The 24,174-nt window shown below is 37.5% G+C and overlaps 1 protein-coding gene across 1 annotated transcript; it reads right to left on the reverse strand.

Moving 5' to 3' along the window:
• Positions 1-848: 848 nt before the first annotated feature.
• isoc1 (isochorismatase domain containing 1) lies at positions 849-23,162 on the reverse strand. The gene is made up of 5 exons (XM_065240416.2): positions 22,767-23,162; positions 5,759-5,878; positions 4,754-4,957; positions 4,255-4,371; positions 849-3,376 (listed from the first exon to the last, which is right to left on the reverse strand). Exons 1-5 carry the CDS (start codon positions 23,031-23,033, stop codon positions 3,230-3,232), a joined length of 855 nt encoding a protein of 284 aa, XP_065096488.1. The 5' UTR covers positions 23,034-23,162; the 3' UTR covers positions 849-3,229.
• Positions 23,163-24,174: the final 1,012 nt, after the last annotated feature.

The raw sequence follows: 24,174 nt of genomic DNA on the forward strand, positions 1-24,174 counted from the left end.
ATACTTGTACACAAGTATTTTTTAAATTTAATTTAATTAAATTTTTTTATTAACTGCCATTAAGCTCACTATCTATGTTATGCATCTATCCATTAATGTGAATATTATGCCTTAACGCTCCTCTTCCCACAAAGCAGTTACCATTTAAATATCTTCAATATGTATTCTGGACTTGTACTCTCAATGTGTGTATATGTTTCTTATGAAGGGTTGTTTTCCTTTGTTTTGTTTTTTTTTCTTAAAATCGTGTGTAAGTGGGGGAAGGGTAGGATGTGTTGTTGTTAATGTAATGTAATTGTACCTGTAAAACTTAATAAAAAGTATTTAAAAAAAGTTGCCTCAATACATTTGGCGGGAAGTACAATCAATAGATACTGCTCATCTATAGGCACACAAACCATCAAATTGAAGGCTGATTTCAACACAACGACACACAAAAGAAGTCAATAAAACTCTATAAGGGATTAAACAAAACATAAAATCAAAACAATGGTGAAAAACAGATCTAACAATAATGGACTTTCTCTGGGGAAATAATAAACATAAACGTTTCTGTTGTTCATATTCTGTCTCTGTTTCAATAAGCTTCAAAGATACCTATCATCTCTGCTCTTATCATCTGTTGTTGTTTTGGTGATTATGTAAATATGTTTTAGGTATAAATATCTGATTTCAGGTAGAATTGGTCTGCAGAGCTGCAGTAAGAAGTACACTAAATGTGAATCATGATGACATCTGAAGAAACTTTCTGTTTACAAAAGATGATCTTTAGTGAGAAATGATCCTTCAAAGAATCTTTGACTGATTGATTCTTTGATTAACTAAAAATGCTTCTTTTATGGCATCGCTGTGAAAAAAACTTTAACTTTATTTCTGTGTGTCAGTAAGAGGTAGTCCGATGTCACAATACAGTCAAATAACAAAGAAACTCATGTTTATGGATTTACTATTCTTCACACATCTTTTTATTTTAAATCTGCATTCATTTCATCATGTATGGGGTGCGTGGGGCACAAACTTATGCGGGGTTAATTGTAACACGGACCGTTTACATTGTTGCACAGGGTTGAGCGAGTTGTTTTGTCCGATATTGTTTTCACACTGCCAAAATACTTTTCAAATATATGGAAATGTATAATGTTTTTTCCATAGAGTTATTGATGAAAGAGTGTTTTGGTTGCATGTAAGTAAATGTTTTCATCATATGTTTTTTTTTTGGTCTCTGAGTTGGGTGTGTAAGATACCAAAACCAATGTTATGTCATATTAACCAGTAGCCTGGCTCCGCCCTCCTACGTGCTTCCGCTTAATTTTCATTTCGCTTCAGTACTACGTCTGGGACTGCTCTGTAGAGTTTCGTTTTCTCCTGCAAAAATCTGCAGGACCAATCAGCGAACAGACGGGGGTGGCTAAGAACGATGACGTTGAGGTCGTGCGTCAGTTCAGTAATGGCAGCGGAGAAAGACGTGAGAAAAGCTATTCGTTCCGTTGTTGCAAAACTACCGAATATACAGAAGTTAAAGGCGGAGCAAGAACCAGGTTTGCTAAGTTTTGTTTGTCTGATTGTTCTGACTTGTTTCTGGCCAGTTTCGGTGCATGATATACGTCACGACCACACGTTAGCGATCGCCTATGGCCGATTCTGAGTGACTCTGGGCAGATCCAATAGTTTTAAACTTCAACAGAGGACCCTCCTTAACGGAAGTAACGCTTTGCAATGGAGCGTGGCCAGACTCTCTGTACAAATGAAATGAATGTACGAGAGTCTGGTTGGACCAGGCTAATTAACCAGTGTCTTGCTGACTAAAACATTGCATCATTTTGAAATATGTCTGCAGCTCTTAGCAACTTTGGTAGGCTTGAAAATATTTTTACACAGCACTAACCATATGAAAACTGCTAACGTTAGCGTAATTCTTGCTGTTGTTTTAAATAGGCTCCACACAAATGATAGCTGGCTGACAACAAAATAAATTTGCCTGTCTTATCAAAAATCATGTGTCCAATTAATTTTTGTTCATATCTTTAATATTGATTGAAGAAGGTCACATCAAAGATTGAAATCATAATGAAATGAATGGCTAAAATCAAACTTTGATGCTCATTATCTCAGAATTTGATTTTGAAACTGTAGTATGGTTATTACAGACTGGGTCAAATATAAATAAAATGGTCATAACTGTGCTGCTTTTTGTCACATATTTAGACATTTGTATCCATTTATAATTGAACAATGATTAGATGAGGGATGAACAGTGTAGATATGTGTCTATTATAGGCAAATATATAAACAATATCCACTTCAAGTATATAGACAAAATAGTATTGAAATATTTGCCTGCAAACTTAATTTTTATCAAGTGTTACAACTAACCCCCTGCCTGTTACAATTAACCCCACCTATGGGGTAAGTTGTAACGTTTGCACTTCTGTCACATTTGGTGTAATTGTCCAAGAATGGTAAGTACTGGAAACAAACTTCAAATGTTCATTTGTAGCAGAGATGTGTGTTGCTGTGTAAAAATATAATTAATCAAACTCAAATATTTTTAATGACTGAGCCAAAACAAAAAAGCGTTAGGTTGTGCCCCGCTCTCCCCTACTATTATTCTTATGTTGTTCTTTTGTCTCTTGTCTGCTCATCTTTATATCTGAGTGTGTTTATTTGAGAAGAAGTGTTATAACTCACAACATATCTTAAAATAACTCACAACATATCTTAAAATAACAGACAAAGTCTTTTATCTGACATGAGAGAGATCTAACACAAGATCTAGTGAAATGGATCTTAACCCAGAATCTGTAGGAGCTGACATTTTTGACATAGTCATACTTGAATTTATCAATAATGCTTAATATTAAAACATCAGCATTCAAATACATCTGTCCACAACCATCATTTACATTCAGGTATAAACAACACAGTTATCCAGTATGCTGTGTTTGACTGTGAAGTTCTTCTGCTGATCTGAGCACAGTCAGATGCATTCAACTCTAACATTTCCTCATCTTAATGACATCTAAAAATAAATTTTACATGCATGACTTTAAATGATGCACATCAAATATAAATGACTGCATGTGAAATATATTTAACCACTTTTTATGCTGACAAACATCTGCTGGTGAGCATTTGAATCCATTGTTAAACTGAATGTGAGTCTTTATTTATGTATCAGTGTGTGTAGAGGAGCTGTGGTTGTGTTTTTGCTCTCTCTCTCAATGTGTATTTAAACTTTAGACAGCAGGCCTGACTCTGGAGCACTGGCTTTAATGATGGTCTGGATCTCTTTAAACTTTGGATGATCTTTATCAGCCACGAGCTGAAGCAGGACAGATTCACTGGTGGTGATGATGATTCCAGTACGAGCCAAACGCTGGACAACACAATGAGAAAACTGTGTTAAATATTTGACATTATATTTTATGTAAGAGCAGCTTGATGTGTGGTCATAATTTACCTAAATTATTTTATATTCATTACAGACACTAAACACTGGACAGCTCATGATGATGATCAATTTAAGTCTAAACTTAAATGCTTTGTTAAAGAAGAATGTCTTAACTAAGTAAATGTACTTATCCCGCAATAGTTAGTTTGTCCAGAACAAAGCATCACATAACTCATCTGGGTAATATACTAATGCTGCAATAGGTAGCCTGTCTGGAACCGAGCTGATTTAAAACACAATAGTGTATGAGACTGGCATTACATGCGAACGGCCCCTACGCTAATAGGATTCTGTTTCTCTCTCCCTGTCTCGTCCTCGACCCCGAGGACAATGAGACAAACAGACCCAGTTCCTGCTGCTGTGAAGGTCATCACACCACCGATCTACTGGCTCTCCTTCAACGTGATGCCCAGCCGATACATGACCAATGACCACCGGCTGAACCAGTTTAATCCGCTTACCCGTTTCATGTCCCTATCATGTTTATATATATATAAATATATATGTATCTCTCTCAATGAGTTTTCCCACAGGGTTTTTCTCCTAGGGTTTTTTTCATCCCCTGGAGAGTCAGCCAACATTGGCTTAACTTGGCACTTAAACTGTATCGTTACATTATTATGACGCTCGCTTGTATGGTTTATTATTAGCCGCTGTATTCTGCTTATTATATTATCCATCGCTTATTCTGTGTTTTCCCCTACATCTATTAATGTAAAGCTGCTTTGAAACAATTAACAATTGTGAAAAGCGCTATATAAATATAATTGAATTGAATGATGATGATGTAAAATCTTTCATACCTCTAGAGCAAACATTCTGTCCATCATACTTCTAGATGATGTGGCATCAGCAACAATGTGCACTTCAAACCCTCTTCCTACAAGATCCAGAGCTGTCTGCTGAATGCACACGTGTGTCTACAGGACAAAAAACAATCTGTCAGGTTTAAAGGGATCATATTATGATATTTTTTAAGATGTAAAAAAAAAGTATTTGGTGTCCCCAGAGTGCATATGTGCAATTTTAGCTCAAAATACATCATATACTTTATTACAACATGTTAAAATGGCCACTTTGTAATGTGCTGTTTTTCAGTGTGTCTTTTAAAATGAAAATGAGCTGATGCTAATACAAACACTGATCACCATAATGATGGTTTGTTGAAATTGATTCAATTGTGCTGTCAATTATCTTTTCTCTCTCTTTCTTTCTGGTATAAATGGCAGTGTCGTGACAGCTAAATCAAATGTTCTTTTAAAGAAGGTAACTGCTTGTTATTTTCTGATAGCGGATACTGACCTCGACACCAAAGAGCACAACACTGCGGACTGCAGGAAGTTCAGCCAGTGCGGCCTCCACTTCAGGAAGAACCATGGAGAACTTTGTTTTGGGAAAAATTAGTTTAGTCCCGGTCAGATCCAGCTCTTGAACTGTGCTGCCCAAACCTTTTGGGTATTGCTCTGACACGAGCACAGGGATACCCAGAATCCGAGCACCCTGCAGCTGTATGAACACACATACAAACACACTGACATCTTTATTCAACATCATACTGGCCACAACACACTTCACACATGGCTCTTTAATTTTAAATATGATAACAAATACATTTATTTGGCATTGTGTCTGAGGGGAGGATTCGGAGTGTTTCATTTTCAAAACGTAAACAACACCAGAAACACTTCCTGTTTCTTTAAGTGTTTTTTTATGGCACCAGTGACTGCACTTCCGAGGATGCGCTAATTCAAAATAAGTGTTCGGATTGTCACGTGTGTGGTTCCCTTTTCCAAAATATGTGTCATGCGTGTGGAGAGATCCTGTGTGCATCACGTGTTTTGTCAAAATAAGTGCCTGCTGGAGACACGTCAAAACTGTTTATGATAAAAGAGACGCTTACGTTCCCTAAATACACGCAACACACTCCCTTAACAGTAAACTCTGATTACGAATGAGATTGTACAAGTATCTGGCACACGCAAGCGTCTCCTTTCAAGTTCAAGGTCAAGGCAGCAGGCACTTATTTTGGCATGACACGTGATGCACACACGATCTCATAAAGCGCAGAACACATATTTTGAAATGACGAACCACACACATGACAAGCTACATACATGTTGTGATGAACTTCGCATCATGCGCTTCAAAAAAAAAGAAGTCACCAGCCGCCACTGTATGGCACATATTCAAATAATGTCTTAATGTATTTATTTAACATTTCCATAGTCACATGTTTTGTATTTCAGTTGTTATGTTTGTATTATAAAACTAAAACAGTATTGTAAAATGATCTGTACTGTATATTACCAGTCTCTGTCCAACACTGATGATGTCACCGAAGTATTTGATGGCAGGTCTGAATCTCTCCTGCATATCACAGCAGAAGAAAACTGTGGTGGCTACTGAGAGGTTTCCCAACAGAGTCATCTACACAAACAAAAACACAGTTCAGATATCATCCATCATCCACTGTCAATCATTTCTACTGTGGATTATAAACAGATTACATCAGAACGTATGATCATGTGACCTACATGATGATGATGATGATGATGATGACATCAGATCAGATGCTGATCTTAATACCACACAGTCAATCATACAACAACATGCCTTAGTCAGTCTAAATGTGTATATAATCTAAACACATCAGTTTGCTTTTATTTAAAATGTGTAATGTATTACAAAATATAAAACGTCACTTTTTGTGTGTGCTATCAACACTATGGGGGTAGTTTCACAGAGAGGTCTTATCTTAGTCCCAGACTACAACACACGTGTTTGAGCGGTCTAAATATCTTACATACATATCTTAAAATAGATCAGTGTTATTGTTTTGTCTCAACATGCAAACCGGTATTGTTTTTTTTTTGTAAGGTTTGTTTGTAAAAACTACTTAACTTGCTTAAAAAACTACCTAAACCCTGTCCGCAAAACCGCCGGTTTTATATCGTGTGTTCAATGTAAACACCTTTAATGTTTGTGTTATTAACACACAATTATCACTGTATATAGTGAACTACAATATTACAGACCTTATCCATACGTAAAACACAACACTGGGACCTTTAACACAGTCAATACATAAGATAAAACATTAGGATTAATGATTAACTCATAACAATAGTGTGCATTAAGTAACGTTATGTTCCTGTTTCACATTTTACTTTCACTTTACTTGTCAGCATGTCAAACACAAAGACAAGGCGACAACAAATGATGTTTCAATGAACGTGAAAGTGTTTTACCCAAACTCATCACTGCGGTCAAGCCAGCCGCCACTCCGAAAAAGACGGTCAAACTAGCCCCCCGTTTTTTTCTGTGTGCACATAAATGAGACATTACGGTAAACGCACGAGAGGAATGATTTCAAAATAAAAGTTTCTCACTTAATCTGCTGATATTTCTGTTGAATTATGTGTCTCTTTTAAGTCATTGCTAGGGTATTATGGGTGGTTGCTAGGCTGTTTTTCTTGCATTCTGTGTGGTTGCTAGGGTTCTATAAATGGTTGCTAGGCTGTTTTTGTTGCATTATGTGTCTGTTTTAAGTAATTGCTAGGGTATTATGGGTGGTTGCTAGGCTGTTTCTCTTGCATTCTGTGTGGTTGCTAGGGTTCTATAAGTGGTTGCTAGGGTGTTTCTGTTGCATTCTGTTTGGTTGCTAGGCTGTTTCTGTTGCATTCTGTGTCTGTTTTAAGTCATTGCTAGGGTGTTATGGGTGGTTGCTAGGCGGTCTCTCTTGCATTCTGTGTGTGGTTGTTAGGCTGTTGCTAAGGTTCTTTAAGTTGTTGCTAGGGTATTATGGGTGGTTGCTAGGTTGCTTCTCTTGCATTCTGTGTGGTTGCTAGGCTGTTACTAGGGTTTTATGCGTGGTTGCTAGGTTGTTATTGTTGCATTCTGGTTGATGCTGTGCTATTGTTAGGGCTTTTTAAGTGGTTGCTAGGGTATAGCTTTGGTTTTCTATGCGATTGCTAGACTGTTGCTAGGGTATTATGGGTGGTTGCTAGGCTGTTTCTATTGCATTCTGTGTGGTTGCTAGGGTTCTATAAGTGGTTGCTAGGCTGTTTCTGTTGCATTATGTGTCTGTTTTAAGTCATTGCTAGGGTATTATGGGTGGTTGCTAGGCGGTTTCTCTTGCATTCTGTGTGGTTGTTGGGTTCTATAAGTGGTTGCTAGGCTGTTTCTGTTGCATTATGTGTCTGTTTTAAGTCATTGCTAGGGTATTATGGGTGGTTGCTAGGCTGTTTCTGTAGCATTCTGTTTGGTTGCTAGGCTTTTTCTGTTGCATTCTGTGTCTGTTTTAAGTCATTGCTAGGGTATTATGGGTGGTTGCTAGGCGGTCTCTCTTGCATTCTGTTTGGTTGCTAGGCTGTTGCTAGGGTTCTTTAAATTGTTGCTAGGGTATTATGGGTGGTTGCTAGGTTGTTTCTCTTGCATTCTGTGTGGTTGCTAGGCTGTTACTAGGGTTTTATGTGTGGTTGCTAGGTTGTTTTTGTTGCATTCTGGTTGATGCTGTGCTATTGTTAGGGCTTTTTAAGTGGTTGCTAGGGTATAGCTTTGGTTTTCTATATGATTGCTAGACTGTTGCTAGGGTATATGGGTGGTTGCTAGTCTGTTTCTGTTGCATTCTGTGTCTGTTTAAGTCATTGCTAGGGTATTATTGGTGGCTGCTAGGCTGTTTCTATTGCATTCTGTGTCTGTTAAAAGTCATTGCTAGGGTATTATGGGTGGTTGCAGGGCTTTATCTGTTGCATTTTGCATGGTTGCTAGGCTGTTTCTATTGCATTCTGGGTCTGTTTTAATTCATTGCTAGGGTATTATGGGTGGTTGCTAGGCTATTCTGTTGCATTATGTGTCTGTTTAAGCCGTTGCTAGGGTATTATGGGTGGTTGCTATGATGTTTCTGTTACATTCTGTGTCTGTTTTAAATCATTGCTAGGCTATTTCTATTGCATTCTAAGTCGTTGCTAGGGTATTGTGGGTGGTTGCTAGGCTGTTTCTATTGCATTCTGTGGCAGTTTAAAGTCATTGCTAGGGTATTATAGGTGGTTGCTAGGCTGTTTCTATTGCATTCTGTGTCTGTTTTAAATCGTAGCTAGGGATTTATGGGTGGTTGCTAGGCTGTTTCTGTTGCATTCTGTGTCTCTTTTAAATCATCGCTAGGGTATTGTGGTTGTTTGCTAGGCTATTTCTATTGCATTATGTGTGGTTGCTAGGCTGTTACTAAGGTTTTTTTAAATGGTTTTCTCTGTGATTGCTAGACTGTTGTTAGGCTATATGGGTGGTTGCTAGGCTGCTGTTCTGGCATTCTTTCTGGTTTCTAGGTTGTTGTTGTGGAATTCTGGTTGGTTGCTATGCTATTGCTCTTGTTTTCTGGGTGATTGCTAGACTGTTGTTAGGGTTTTATTGGTTATTGCTAGGCTGTTGTTGAGATATTATGGTGGATTACTATAAAGTTGCTAGCATATTAAGGGTGGTTGTTAGGCTGTTGCTGTGACATTCTATGTAGGGATGTGCATCGATGCATCGCGCTCCCATTAAAAAGACCTGTCTGAAATCGATTCTGAATCGTAAGGCTCCGATTCAGTGTTTCATGCACAGCTTGTGCATGTACTACGGCTCCGTGATCAGTAGGAAGTCCTTATCAATCTAAAATCACTACAAGTTTGACTCGTTTATAACGTGCATTTAAAAAAGCAACACTCGTCAAACACAATCATTTAAAATATTCTTTATTATCATGAAAATACCTGAAACAATCTGAAGAACAGCGATATAAATATTCCTTTAGACATTTCCTGGAATAGTGTTTGGTATACTACTTCTTCTGTGGCACAAATGGTGTTTCTAAGCGAGAGCGGCCCCTGGCTTTTGGATGTGCCTGCATTTCACCGTAATTCATTCAAATTCATTCATTGAGAAAACGCGCATTTGCCCGATTAATTGTCACAACCCTAATTCTATGTGATTGCTGGGCTGTTGCTAGGCTACGGTATTTAAATTGGTTGCTAGGATATTATGTTTTCTTGGTGATTGCGACGTTGAGGCGGTGTCTTTCTAAATGATTGATAGGCCTTTGCTAGGGTATTTTAGGTGGTTTATTAAATTGCTAGGCTGTTCAGGGTAGTTAACACAGAACTGTTATGCATATAATAGAGAGTCAGTGAGTGAATGATTGGTAGTTGATACAGCATTATGGGTGGCTGTTAGTGTTACTAGATGCTGGGTTGTTCAGGGGATTGACAGAGCATTGCTATATAGTTGATAGGGTATTTAAATGAGAAGGCTCTAAAATATCCAACACATGCTGTATTTTTATATATTTAGTTAGATGTTAAAGGAACTACATGTTTCCAAAGAATCATTCCATCTCTGAATGATGGTACACCATCTCAGGTTGTCACTCATGCAGTATCAACACAGTCTGATATGCTGTTTTTAAAATAGACACCTCTAAGATGTCCTATACACTCTGTATTTTCTATACATTCAGTTAGATATTAAAAGAAAACTACCTGTTTCCACAGAATCATTCTACTTCTGAATGATAGTACACCATCTCAGGTTGTCACCCCTGCAGTTTCATCACAGTCTGATATGCTGTTTTTAAAATAGAGAGTTCGAAAATGTCCTATACATTCATTTAGACGTTAAAGGGAAACCACCTGTTTGCGCAGAATAATTTCACCTCAGAGTGACAGTATCCCACCTCAATGTGTCACTCACACAATATCAAGTCAATAATTTGCACAGAATAATTTCACTTCAGAGTGACAGTATCCTACCTCAAGGTGTCACAGACAACATATCAGACCAATCTGATATGGAGTTTGTAAAATACAGCTCTCCAACATAACCTAAATACATTAGTGTTGGGCGATATGCCCTATTTTCAGATCGTCCTATCGTCAGCCTGTGAGATCGGCGATACACGATATTATCGGGGGGGCGGGGCAGACGTTTACTCATTTTTTTATTTGTTAATTTTTTACTTTTACTTTTTTAACAAGTCACTTGATGGGTGGACAAAAAAAACAAGAGCAACAGCGTCATGACCGCAACCTTCTTAAACCTGATGCCATTAATGCGAGCGCATCATTAAAACCCTATCATGATTACTTAACTGTAAAAACATGCATCTGCGCGCGCACACACACACACACACACACACACGTGCGCGCACATACAAACAATTCAATGCATTGGTTTAGTGCTGTTGCAGAAGACTACACGTGTGAAGCAGTGGTGCTCTCATGAGGTGCCTTTTTAAACGCATCGGTCCAGCGGAACGCGATCATATCTTAAACACAATCATATATTAAACACGAGGGACGTGTTGCTACAACTCCTTGAAATGCATATCATAAACAGGATTAATACCTAGTGATCTGACTTCAGACAGAGCGCAGCTTTCAGCACGTACGCGAGAGTGAGAGAGAGGCGCTAATATGCAGCGGGTCATATTTTAAACAAAAAGTAAAGTTTGCCTCAGCTCGCATGAAACGCATTAAACTGAACAAATACATAAGGATTACTACTTTAGTTTATGTTTAGACTTCGGACACACGCGAGAGCGCGTGCACGTGTGACAGAGAGAAGCGCAGCTGCTAATGACGGGGCGCGCTGGATTTAGTGGAAGAAGGAGACCAAGACGCGCGCATTAAGTGCAGGTACGTGCAAGAAGGAATTCTCTCTTTACAAGCTCTCCACGTAAAGTGAAGCCCACAAACCCTCATGTGAGGAAAAGCATGAATTGTGGGTGTTAATATAAAACTATGATGATAATAATAATAATAATAATAATAACCATTCGCCAACTATCGTCATGACTATCGCCATGAAAGCCTGCCATTGCCGATATGTCTGAAGATCGTCGATACACGATACTATCGTCTATCGGCACAACCCTAAAATACATATTTATTTCTATAAGATCAAATACTTGTTTATTTCTATAAGATCAAATACATGTGCAAAGGAAACTACCTGTTTGCACAGAATGATTTTACTTCAGAGTGACAGTGTACCACCCCAAGGTGTCACTCACAACATATCAGGCCAATCTGATATGGAGTTTGTAAAATACAGCTCTCTGAAATAACCTAAATACATGTTTATTTCTATTAAATCAAATAGATGTTTAAAGGAAACTATCTGTTTGCACAAAATAATTTCACTTCAGAGTGACAGTATACCACCTCAATATGTCACTCACACCGTATCAGGCCAATCTGATATGGAGTTTGTAAAATATAGCTCTCCAAAATAACCCAAATACACATTTATTTTTATAAGATCAAATAGATGTTTAAAGGAAACTACCTGTTTGCACAGAATAATTTCACTTCAGAGTGACAGTATACCACCTCATTGTGTCACTCACACTGTATCAGGCCAATCTGATGTAGAGTTTGTAAAATACAGCTCCCCAAAATAGCATAAATACTTGATTGTTTCTATAAGATAAAAGAGGTGCTTAAAGGAAACTACCTGTTTGCACAGAACTATTTTACCTCAGAGTGACAGTATACCACCTCAATGTGTCACTTACATTGTATCATGCCAATCTGATATAGAGTTTGTAAAATATAGCTCTCCAAAAAACCCAAATACACGTTTATTTTTATAAGATCAAATAGATGTTTAAAGGAAACTATCTGTTTGCACAAAATAATTTCACTTCAGAGTGACAGTATACCACCTCAATATGTCACTCACACCGTATCAGGCCAATCTGATATGGAGTTTGTAAAATATAGCTCTCCAAAATAACCCAAACACACATTTATTTTTATAAGATCAAATAGATGTTTAAAGGAAACTACCTGTTTGCACATAATAATTTCACTTCAGAGTGACAGTATACCACCTCATTGTGTCACTCACACCGTATCAGGCCAATCTGATATAGAGTTTGTAAAATATAGCTCTCCAAAATAACCCAAACACACATTTATTTTTATAAGATCAAATAGATGTTTAAAGGAAACTATCTGTTTGCACAAAATAATTTCACTTCAGAGTGACAGTATACCACCTCAATATGTCACTCACACCGTATCAGGCCAATCTGATATAGAGTTTGTAAAATACAGCTCTCCAAAATAGCATAAATACTTGATTGTTTCTATAAGATAAAAGAGGTGCTTAAAGGAAACTACCTGTTTGCACAGAATTATTTTACCTCAGAGTGACGTTATACCACCTCAATGTGTCACTTACATTGTATCAGGCCAATCTGATATAGAGTTTGTAAAATATAGCTCTCCAAAAAACCCAAATACACGTTTATTTTAATAAGATCAAATAGATGTTTAAAGGAAACTACCTGTTTGCACAAAATAATTTCAATTCAGAGTGACAGTATACCACCTCAATATGTCACTCACACCGTATCAGGCCAATCTGATATGGAGTTTGTAAAATATAGCTCTCCAAAATAACCCAAATACACATTTATTTTTATAAGATCAAATAGATGTTTAAAGGAAACTACCTGTTTGCACAGAATAATTTCACTTCAGAGTGACAGTATACCACCTCATTGTGTCACTCACACTGTATCAGGCCAATCTGATATAGAGTTTGTAAAATATAGCTCTCCAAAAAACCCAAATACATGTTTATTTTTATAAGATCAAATAGATGTTTAAAGGAAACTACCTGTTTGCACAAAATAATTTCACTTCAGAGTGACAGTATACCACCTCAATATGTCACTCACACCGTATCAGGCCAATCTGATATGGAGTTTGTAAAATATAGCTCTCCAAAATAACCCAAATACACATTTATTTTTATAAGATCAAATAGATGTTTAAAGGAAACTACCTGTTTGCACAGAATAATTTCACTTCAGAGTGACAGTATACCACCTCATTGTGTCACTTACATTGTATCAGGCCAATCTGATATAGAGTTTGTAAAATATAGCTCTCCAAAAAACCCAAATACACGTTTATTTTTATAAGATCAAATAGATGTTTAAAGGAAACTACCTGTTTGCACAAAATAATTTCACTTCAGAGTGACAGTATACCACCTCAATGTGTCACTCACACTGTATCAGGCCAATCTGATATAGAGTTTGTAAAATACAGCTCTCCAAAATAGCATAAATACACGTTTATTTTTATAAGATCAAATAGATGTTTAAATGAAACTACCTGTTTGCACAGAATAATTTCACTTCAGAGTGACAGTATACCATCTGAGGGTGTCACTCACACCGTAGCAGGCCAATCTGATATGGAGTTTGTAAAATACAGCTCTCCAAAATATCATAAATACTTGATTGTTTCTGTAAGATCAAATAGGTGCCTAATGGAAACTACCTGTTTGCACAGAATGATTTTACCTCAGAGTGACAGTATACCACCTTAATGTGTCACTCACACCGTATCAGGCCAATCTGATATGGAGTTTGTAAAATATAGCTCTCCAAAATAACCTAAATACACGTTTATTTCTATAAGATCAAATACCTGTTTAAAGGAAACTACCTGTTTGCACAAAATAATTTCACTTCAGAGTGACAGTATACCACCTTAATGTGTCACTCTCACCGTATCAGGCCAATCCGATATGGGGTTTGTAAAATACAGCTCTCCAAAATATCATAAATACTTGATTGTTTCTATAAGATCAAATAGGTGCCTAATGGAAACTACCTGTTTGCACGGAATGATTTTACCTCAGAGTGACAGTATACCATCTGAGGGTGTCACTTACACTGTATCAGGCCAATCTAATATAGAGTTTGTAAAATATAGCTCTCCAAAATAACCTAAATACATGTTTATTTCTATGAGATCATATAGGTGCTTAAAGGAAACTACCTGTTTGCACAGAATGATTTTACCTCAGAGTGACAGTATACCATCTGAGGGTGTCACTTACACCGTATCAGGCCAATCTGATATGCACTTTATAAAATATAGCTCTCCAAAATAACCTAAATACACATTTATTTCTATAAGATCAAATACCTGTTTAAAGGAAACTACCAGTTTGCATAAAATAATTTCACTTCAGAGGGACAGTATCCCATCTCAGGGTATCAGTCACAACATATCAGGACAATCTGATATAGAGTTTGTAATATACAGCTCTCCAAAATATCATAAATACTTGATTATTTCTATAAGATCAAATAGGTGCTTAAAGGAAACTACCTGTTTGCACAGAAAGATTTTACCTCAGAGTGACAGTATACCATCTGAGGGTGTCACTTACACTGTATCAGGCCAATCTGATATGGAGTTTGTAAAATATAGCTCTCCAAAATAGCATAATATTCAATTATTTCTATAAGATCAAATAGATGCTTAAAGGAAACTACCTGTTAGCACATAATAATTTCACTTTAGAGTGACAGTATATCACCTCAAGGTGTCACTCACACAATATCAAGACAATCTGATATGGAGTTAGTAAAATACAGCTCTCCAAAATAACCTAAATACATGTTTATTTCTATAAGATCAAATAGATTTTTAAAGGAAACTACCTGTTTGCAGAGAATAATTTCACTTCAGAATGACAGTATACCACCTCAAGGTGTCACTCACACAATATCAAGTCAATCTGATGCAGAGTTTTTAAAATACAATGTGTATTTAAATTCTTTTGAACAGCTGTATTTTACAGATTGTCCTGATATGTTGTGAGTGATACCCTGAGATGGGATACTGTCCCTCTGAAGTGAAATTATTCCGTGCAAACAGGTAGTTTTCTTTAAGCATCTATTTGATCTTATAGAAATAATTGAGTATTATGCTATTTTGGAGAGCTGTAATTTACAAACTCCATATCAGATTGGCCTGATATGTTGTGAGTAACACCTTGAGGTGGTATACTGTCACTCTGAAGTGAAATCATTCTGTGCAAACAGGTAGTTTCCTTTAAAGCTCTACTGTGTACTTTATTGAGTTAATTCTTAACAAAAACCCATGTTTTCTTTCAAAAGTATGTGCTCATTCATGTGTAATTACTTCCCACCCACTAATCAAAGTATTCTCGTAAGTGTAGAATCTGCTATTTAAAATGCATACCGTCGAAGCGCTCTCTGGCTGAATCCATGTTGTGCCTCCATCTTTGAAATACATTCGCTGACGAGGGACATTCCTGAAATTCAAGCTCCGCCTTTCGCGCTTTCACTCTACACTCACGCTGCCCGATAGCTGAAGCCTCCAGAGGTTGCATGTGTAGGCGATATACGTCATCAAGACAGTCTTATTTCAGAATATTAACAATTATAAAGCTGACAATTATTCTTAGTTAATTGTAAATTGATGTAATATGCGTATGACTTGCGAATGTAATGCTCAGTTGATTTAAATAAACCAGGCTTGATGACGTATCCAGCCGTGACCTGCGTAGCTGAATCCTTCGGATTTTACAACAACCGCACACCGTGATGAACCTGCGATCTAATGCTTTGATTTGAAAGCCTGTTGAAGACATATTCTCGAGGACATTAAAACAAATCGCCAAGGATGCGAAACGGGGATTTTAAACGACAACGTGACAGGAAAAACATCAAGACCAAAGTCACTATTGGAGTTAGTTTTCCAAGATGGGCTCAAGGGACACTGAAGTTGCACTTTCTATATTCTCCACAGGTAATTCAGCATATTCGTTTACATCTATACAGTCCATGTTGTAAACTTGAAGTTGTATAGTTCCTTGGCTAACTTTAGCATGATTATGCATAACGCTTGTTAGTGTAAACATGCATGTGGTTTAATGTGTTCAACAGACACACGCCGTCTCTCCGCCCATTTATGTAATCTGAGGTACTGAGATAAATGTTTTCATCTTTTCTGACCTCTAGCACAAACACACGGTGACAGCGCTATTTTTAGCCTTTCATTGATAAAAGCGTCTGATCTGCGCGTCTTTCGTTTCATTTTACAAGCGTGTGAATGTTGCGCGATCTTTTTTCACCAAAATGAGAGAAAGCTCTTACAGTACATATACACGGACATGTAACATGTTTACTTAAAACATAAGCATTGTACTCTGACATAATGTCTGACATAATACTCTGATAAAGTGAAAGTTGCGCAATCTTTTTTCACCAATCTGAGAGAAAGCTCTTACATATACACGGACATGTAACGTTTACTTAAAACATAAGCATTGTACTTTGACATAATATTAGTTCGCGTCCATTTAAACCCGTCATGGTTGCTTTTTGTATGTGATTTTAAGCGGACATATCATGACAATCAGACTTTTTTCATGTTAAACATAAATCTGTGTGCTTTGATGGATCACAGGCAAAGGACATTGCAAATTGTTCATTTTTTCTCATTGCTTTTGCTTTGTAGCTACTGGAAGCCATGTTAACCTTGGCATGACACGGCCGGGCCACCGTACGAGTTAAAACGCGTTCCGAATGGGGAGGGCTAGAAAGTAATATTCAGTTGCTTGTCATATAGACTTTCACCGCTAGATGGGAGTAGATCTTACACAGTGGAGCTTTAAGCACCTATTTTATCTATAGAAACAATGAAGTATTTATGATATTTTGGAGAGCTGTAATTTATAAACTTCATATCAGATTGGCCTGATTTTTGTGAGTGACACCTTGAGGTGGTATACTGTCACTCTGAAGTGAAATTATTTTGTGCAAACAGGTAGTTTCCTTTAAACAGGTATTTGATCTTTTAAAAATAAACATGTATTTAGGTTATTTCGGAGAGCTATATTTTACAAACTCCATATCAGATTGGCCTGATACGGTGTAAGTGACACCCTCAGATGGTATACTGTCACTCTGGGGTAAAATCATTCTGTGCAAACAGGTAGTTTCCTTTAAGCACCTATTTGATCTTTTAAAAATAAACATGTATTTAGGTTATTTTGGAGAGCTGTATCTTACAAACTCCATATCAGATTGGCCTGATACGGTGTGAGTGACACATTAAGGTGGTATACTGTCACTCTGAAGTGAAATTATTTTGTGCAAACAGGTAGTTTCCTTTAAACAGGTATTTGTTCTTATAGAAATAAACATGTATTTAGGTTATTTTGGAGAGCTATAATTTACAAACTCCATGTCAGATTGGCCTGATACAGTGTAAGTGACACCTTCAGATGGTTTACCGTCACTCTGAGGTAAAATCATTCTGTGCAAACAAGTAGTTTCCTTTAAACAGGTATTTGTTTTTATAGAAATAAACATGTATTTAGGTTATTTTGGAGAGCTATATTTTACAAACTCCATATCAGATTGGCCTGATACAGTGTAAGTGACACCTTCAGATGGTTTACTGTCACTCTGAGGTAAAATCATTCTGTGCAAACAGGTAGTTTCCATTAAGCACCTATTTGATCTTATAGAAACAATTAAGTATTTATGATATTTTGGAGAGCTGTATTTTACAAACTCCATATCAGATTGACTTGATATTGTGTGAGTTACACATTAAGGTGGTATACTGTCACTCTGAAGTGAAATTATTCTGTGCAAACAGGTAGTTATCTTTAAACAGGTATTTGATCTTATAAAAATAAACGTGTATTTAGATTATTTTGGAGAACTGTATTTTACAAACTCCATATCAGATTGACCTGATACAATGTGAGTGACACATTGAGGTGGTATAATGTCACTCTGAGGTAAAATCATTCTGTGCAAACAGGTAGTTTCCTTTAAGCACCTATTTTATCTTATAGAAACAATCAAGTATTTATGATATTTTGGAGAGCTGTAATTTATAAACTCCATATCAGATTGGCCTGATATTTTGTGAGTGACACCTTGAGGTGGTATACTGTCACTCTGAAGTGAAATTATTCTGTGCAAACAGGTAGTTTCCTTTAAACAGGCATTTGTTCTTATAGAAATAAACATGTATTTAGGTTATTTTGGAGAGCTATATTTTACAAACTCCATATCAGATTGGCCTGATATGGTGTAAGTGACACCCTCAGATGGTATACTGTCACTCTGGGGTAAAATCATTCTGTGCAAACAGGTAGTTTCCTTTAAGCACCTATTTGATCTTATAAAAATAAACGTGTATTTGGGTTATTTTGGAGAACTGTATTTTACAAACTCCATATCAGATTGGCCTGATACAATGTGAGTGACACATTGAGGTGGTATACTGTCACTCTGAGGTAAAATCATTCTGTGCAAACAGGTAGTTTCCTTTAAGCACCTATTTTATCTTATAGAAACAATCAAGTATTTATGATATTTTGGAGAGCTGTAATTTATAAACTCCATATCAGATTGGCCTGATATTTTGTGAGTGACACCTTGAGGTGGTATACTGTCACTCTGAAGTGAAATTATTCTGTGCAAACAGGTAGTTTCCTTTAAACAGGTATTTGTTCTTATAGAAATAAACATGTATTTAGGTTATTTTGGAGAGCTGTATTTTACAAACTCCATATCAGATTGGCCTGATATTTTGTGAGTGACACCTTGAGGTGGTATACTGTCACTCTGAACTGAAATTATTCTGTGCAAACAGGTAGTTTCCTTTAAACAGGCATTTGTTCTTATAGAAATAAACATGTATTTAGGTTATTTTGGAGAGCTATATTTTACAAACTCCATATCAGATTGGCCTGATACGGTGTGAGTGACACCCTCAGATGGTATACTGTCACTCTGGGGTAAAATCATTCTGTGCAAACAGGTAGTTTCCTTTAAGCACCTATTTGATCTTATAAAAATAAACGTGTATTTGGGTTATTTTGGAGAACTGTATTTTACAAACTCCATATCAGATTGGCCTGATATTTTGTGAGTGACACCTTGAGGTGGTATACTGTCACTCTGAAGTGAAATTATTGTGTGCAAACAGGTAGTTTCCTTTAAACAGGCATTTGTTCTTATAGAAATAAACATGTATTTAGGTTATTTTGGAGAGCTGTATTTTACAAACTCCATATCAGATTGGCCTGATACGGTGTGAGTGACACATTGAGTTGGTATACTGTCACTCTGAAGTGAAATTATTTTGTGCAAACAGGTAGTTTCCTTTAAACATCTATTTGATTTTATAGAAATAAACATGTATTTAGGTTATTTTGAAGAGCTATATTTTACAAACTCCATATCAGATTGGCCTGATACGGTGTAAGTGACACCCTCCGATGGTATACTGTCACTCTGGGGTAAAATCATTCTGTGAAAACAGGTAGTTTCCTTTAAGCACCTATTTGATCTTATAAAAATAAACGTGTATTTGGGTTATTTTGGAGAGCTATATTTTACAAACTCCATATCAGATTGGCCTGATACGGTGTAAGTGACACCCTTGGATGGTATACTGTCACTCTGAGGTAAAATCATTCTGTGCAAACAGGTAGTTTTCTTTTAATATCTAACTAAATGTATAGAAAATACAGAGTGTATAGGACATCTTAGAGGTGTCTATTTTAAAAACAGCATATCAGACTGTGATGATACTGCATGAGTGACAACCTGAGATGGTGTACCATCTTTCAGAGATGGAATGATTCTTTGGAAACAGGTAGTTCCTTTAACATCTAACTAAATATATAAAAATACAGCATGTGTTGGATATTTTAGAACCTTCTCATTTAAATACCATATCAACTATATAGCAATGCTCTGTCAATCCCCTGAAAAACCCAGCAACTAGTAACACTAACAGCCACCCATAATGCTGTAGCAACTACCTATCATTCACTCACTGACTCTCTATTATACGCATAACAGTTCTGTGTTAACTACCCTGAACAGCCTAGCAATTTTAAAACCACCTAAAATACCCTAGCAAAGGTCAACTTCGCAATCACCAAGAAATTATAACAATATCCTAGCAACCAATTTAAATACCGTAGCCTAGCAACAGCCCAGCAATCACATAGAATGTCACAGCAACAGCCTAACAACCACCCTTAATATGCTAGCAACTTCATAGTCATCCACCATAATATCTCAACAACAGCCTAGCAATAACCAATAAAACCCTATCAACAGTCTAGCAATTACCCAGAAAACAAGAGCAAGAGCATAGCAACCAACCAGAATTCCACAACAACAACTTAGCAACAACACAGAACCCCAGAGCAACAGCCTAGCAACCGCCATAATTCCCGAGCAACCACAAAGAATGCCAGAACAACAACCTAGCAACCACCCATATAGCTTAGCAACAGTCTAGCAATCACAGAGAAAACCAAAGCTATACCATAGCTACCATTTAAAAAACCTTAGTAACAGCGTAGCAACCACACATAATGCAATAGAAATAGCCTAGCAACCACCCATAATACCCTAGCAATGAATTAAAACAGACCCAGAATGCAACAAAAACAGCCTAGCAACCACCCATAAATCCCTAGCTACGATTTAAAACAGACACAGAATACAATAGAAACAACCTAGCAACCACCCACAATACCCTAGCAACGACTTAGAATGCAATAGAAATAGCCTAGCAACCACCCACAATACCCTAGCAATGATTTAAAACAGACACAGAATGCAACATAAACATCATAGCAACCACCCATAATACCCTAGCAACGACTTAAACAGACACATAATGCAACAGAAATAGCCTAGCAACCACCCATAATACCCTAGCAATGAATTAAAACAGACCCAGAATGCAATAGAAACAGCCTAGCAACCACACAGAATGCAAGAGAAACAGCCTAGCAACCACCCATAATACCCTAGCAATGACTTTTAACAGACACAGAATGCAATAGAAACAGCCTAGCAGCCACCAATAATACCCTAGCAACGACTTAAACAGACACAGAATGCAAAAGAAAAAGACTAGCAACCACCCATATACCCTAGCAACAGTCTAGCAATCGCATACAAAACCAAAGCTATACCCTAGCAACCACTTAAAAAGCCCTAGCAATACCATAGCAAGTAACCAGAATGCAACAAAAACAACCTAGCAACAACGCATACAACCCTAGTAACAGCCTAGCAACCACACAGAATGCAAGAGAGACCGCCTCGCAACCACTCATAATACCCTAGCAATGACTTTAAACAGACACAGAATGCAACAGAATCAGCCTAGCAACCAAACAGAATGCAACAGAAACAGCCTAGCAACCACTTATAGAACCCTAGCAACCACACAGAATGCAAGAGAAACAGCCTAGCAACCACCCATAATACCCTAGCAATTACTTAAAACAGACACATAATGCAACAGAAACAGCCTAGCAACCATTTATAGAACCCTAGCAACCACACAGAATGCAAGAGAAACAGCCTGGCAACCACCCATAATACCCTAGCAATTACTTAAAACAGACACATAATGCAACATAAACAGCCAAACAACCAAACAGAATGCAACAGAAACAGCCTAGCAACCACTTATAGAACCCTAGCAACCACACAGAATGCAAGAGAAACAGCCTAGCAACCACCCATAATACCCTAGCAATTACTTAAAACAGACACATAATGCAACATAAACAGCCTAACAACCAAACAGAATGCAACAGAAACAGCCTAGCAACCACTTATAGAACCCTAGCAACCACACAGAATGCAAGAGAAACAGCCTAGCAACCACCCATAATACCCTAGCAATTACTTAAAACAGACACATAATGCAACATAAACAGCCTAACAACCAAACAGAATGCAACAGAAACAGCCTAGCAACCACTTATAGAACACTAGCAACCACACAGAATGCAAGAGAAACAGCCTAGCAACCACCCATAATACCCTAGCAATTACTTAAAACAGACACATAATGCAACATAAACAGCCTAACAACCAAACAGAATGCAACAGAAACAGCCTAGCAACCATTTATAGAACCCTAGCAACCACACAGAATGCAAGAGAAACAGCCTAGCAACCACCCATAATACCCTAGCAATTACTTAAAACAGACACATAATGCAACATAAACAGCCTAACAACCAAACAGAATGCAACAGAAACAGCCTAGCAACCACTTATAGAACCCTAGCAACCACACAGAATGCAAGAGAAACAGCCTAGCAACCAACCATAATACCCTAGCAATGCCTTATAACAGACACATAATGCAACAGAAATATCAGCAGATTTAGTGAGAAACTTTTATTTTGAAATCATTCCTCTCGTGCATTTACCGTAATGTCTCATTTATGTGCACACAGAAAAAAACGGGGGGCTAGTTTGACCGTCTTTTTCGGAGTGGCGGCTGGCTTGACTGCAGTAACTCATCTGACACCTAAACACAAGTGTTCACTTCACGCGCGAGATACACATACGTCAACACGTCATATAATGAAAGAAAAATATAAACATAATAACACGAAGAGCTTATGTATGAAAATATCAACTTACATCCACCTGCAGAGGCACTAATCTGAGACGACATCTCTCTGTGACCGTGAATCCCTTCGGTAAATCAATGTACTGACCCCAATCCGCCGAGAAACACTGAATCACGAATTTACGCTGAATATCGATCTGATGTCCATAGAGAGAGAGAAACTTCTGGATCAGAACCTCATATCCAGAACCAACAGCTACAGATGAAGGCCGTGAGAACACAGAGAAGGAGAATAACACAGAGACATGATCAATGCTGCTGTGTGTGTCCGCCATCATGAGCTTCCACTATCACATGAATCACTCTCATATGAATCAGTGAATCATTTTAATGAATCAGAACTACAATCCAGTCCACAGCAGATGAAGGCTGTGAGAACACAGATAGAAAAAGAATAACACAGAGACATGATCACTTCTGCTGTGTGAGTCCGCCATCACGAGCTTCCACTCTCACATGAATAACTCTCAGATGAATCAGTGAATCATTTTAATGAATCATATATACAGTACAGTCCACAGGTACAGATGAAGGCCGTGAAAACACAGAGAAGGAGAATAACACAGAGACATGATCGGTGCTGCTGTGGTAGTCTGCCATCATGAGCTACAACTCTCACATGAATCACTCCCAGATGAATCAGTGAATCATTTTAATGAATCATATCTACAGTACAGTCCACAGGTACAGATGAAGGCAGAGAGAACACAGAGAAGGAGAATAACACAGAGACATGATCACTGCTGTTGTGTGAGTTCCCAATAATAAGCTACAACTCTCACATGAATCACTCTCAGATGAATCAGTTAATCATTTTAATATCTACAATACAGTCCACATGTACAGATGAAGGCAGAGAGAACACAGAGAAGGAGAATAACACAGAGACATGATCACTGCTGTTGTGTGAGTTCCCCATAATGAGCTACAACTCTCACATGAATCACTCTCAGATGAATCAGTGAATCATTTTAATTTCTACAGTACAGTCCACAGGTACAGATGAAGGCAGAGAGAACACAGAGAATGAGAATAACACGGAGACATGATCACTGCTGTTGTGTGAGTTCCCCATAATGAGCTTCAACTCTCACATGAATCACTCTCAGATGAATCAGTGAATCATTTTAATGAATCATATATACAGTACAGTCCACAGGTACACATGAAGACCATGAGAACACAGACAAGGAGAATAACACAGAGACATGATCGGTGCTGCTGTGTGAGTCCGCCATCATGAGTTTCAACTCTCACGTGAATCACTCACAGATGAATCCGTGAATCACATAACAGTAACAACCAGACTTCATGATGAGAATGCTTTAGTGGGAGGGTCCATGAAAGCCAATGTTGATATTTGAAATTACCTAAACAAACACCCTACCCCAATAGAATCCGGACCTTCTTTGCATATAC

This window comes from Paramisgurnus dabryanus, chromosome 11, assembly GCF_030506205.2.
Source record: "Paramisgurnus dabryanus chromosome 11, PD_genome_1.1, whole genome shotgun sequence".
NCBI classification, from domain to species: Eukaryota; Metazoa; Chordata; class Actinopteri; order Cypriniformes; family Cobitidae; genus Paramisgurnus; species Paramisgurnus dabryanus.

Excerpts from the sequence above, each read along its gene's own strand:
- isoc1 (XM_065240416.2), bottom strand. The coding sequence starts at position 23,033 with ATGATGGCGGACACACACAGCAGCATTGATCATGTCTCTGTGTTATTC. Across the intron at positions 4,958-5,758 it reads TCAGTGTTGGACAGAGACTG|CTGCAGGGTGCTCGGATTCT; the intron begins GTAATATACAGT and ends GTGTTCATACAG. Across the intron at positions 4,372-4,753 it reads TTGTGCTCTTTGGTGTCGAG|ACACACGTGTGCATTCAGCA; the intron begins GTCAGTATCCGC and ends TTTGTCCTGTAG.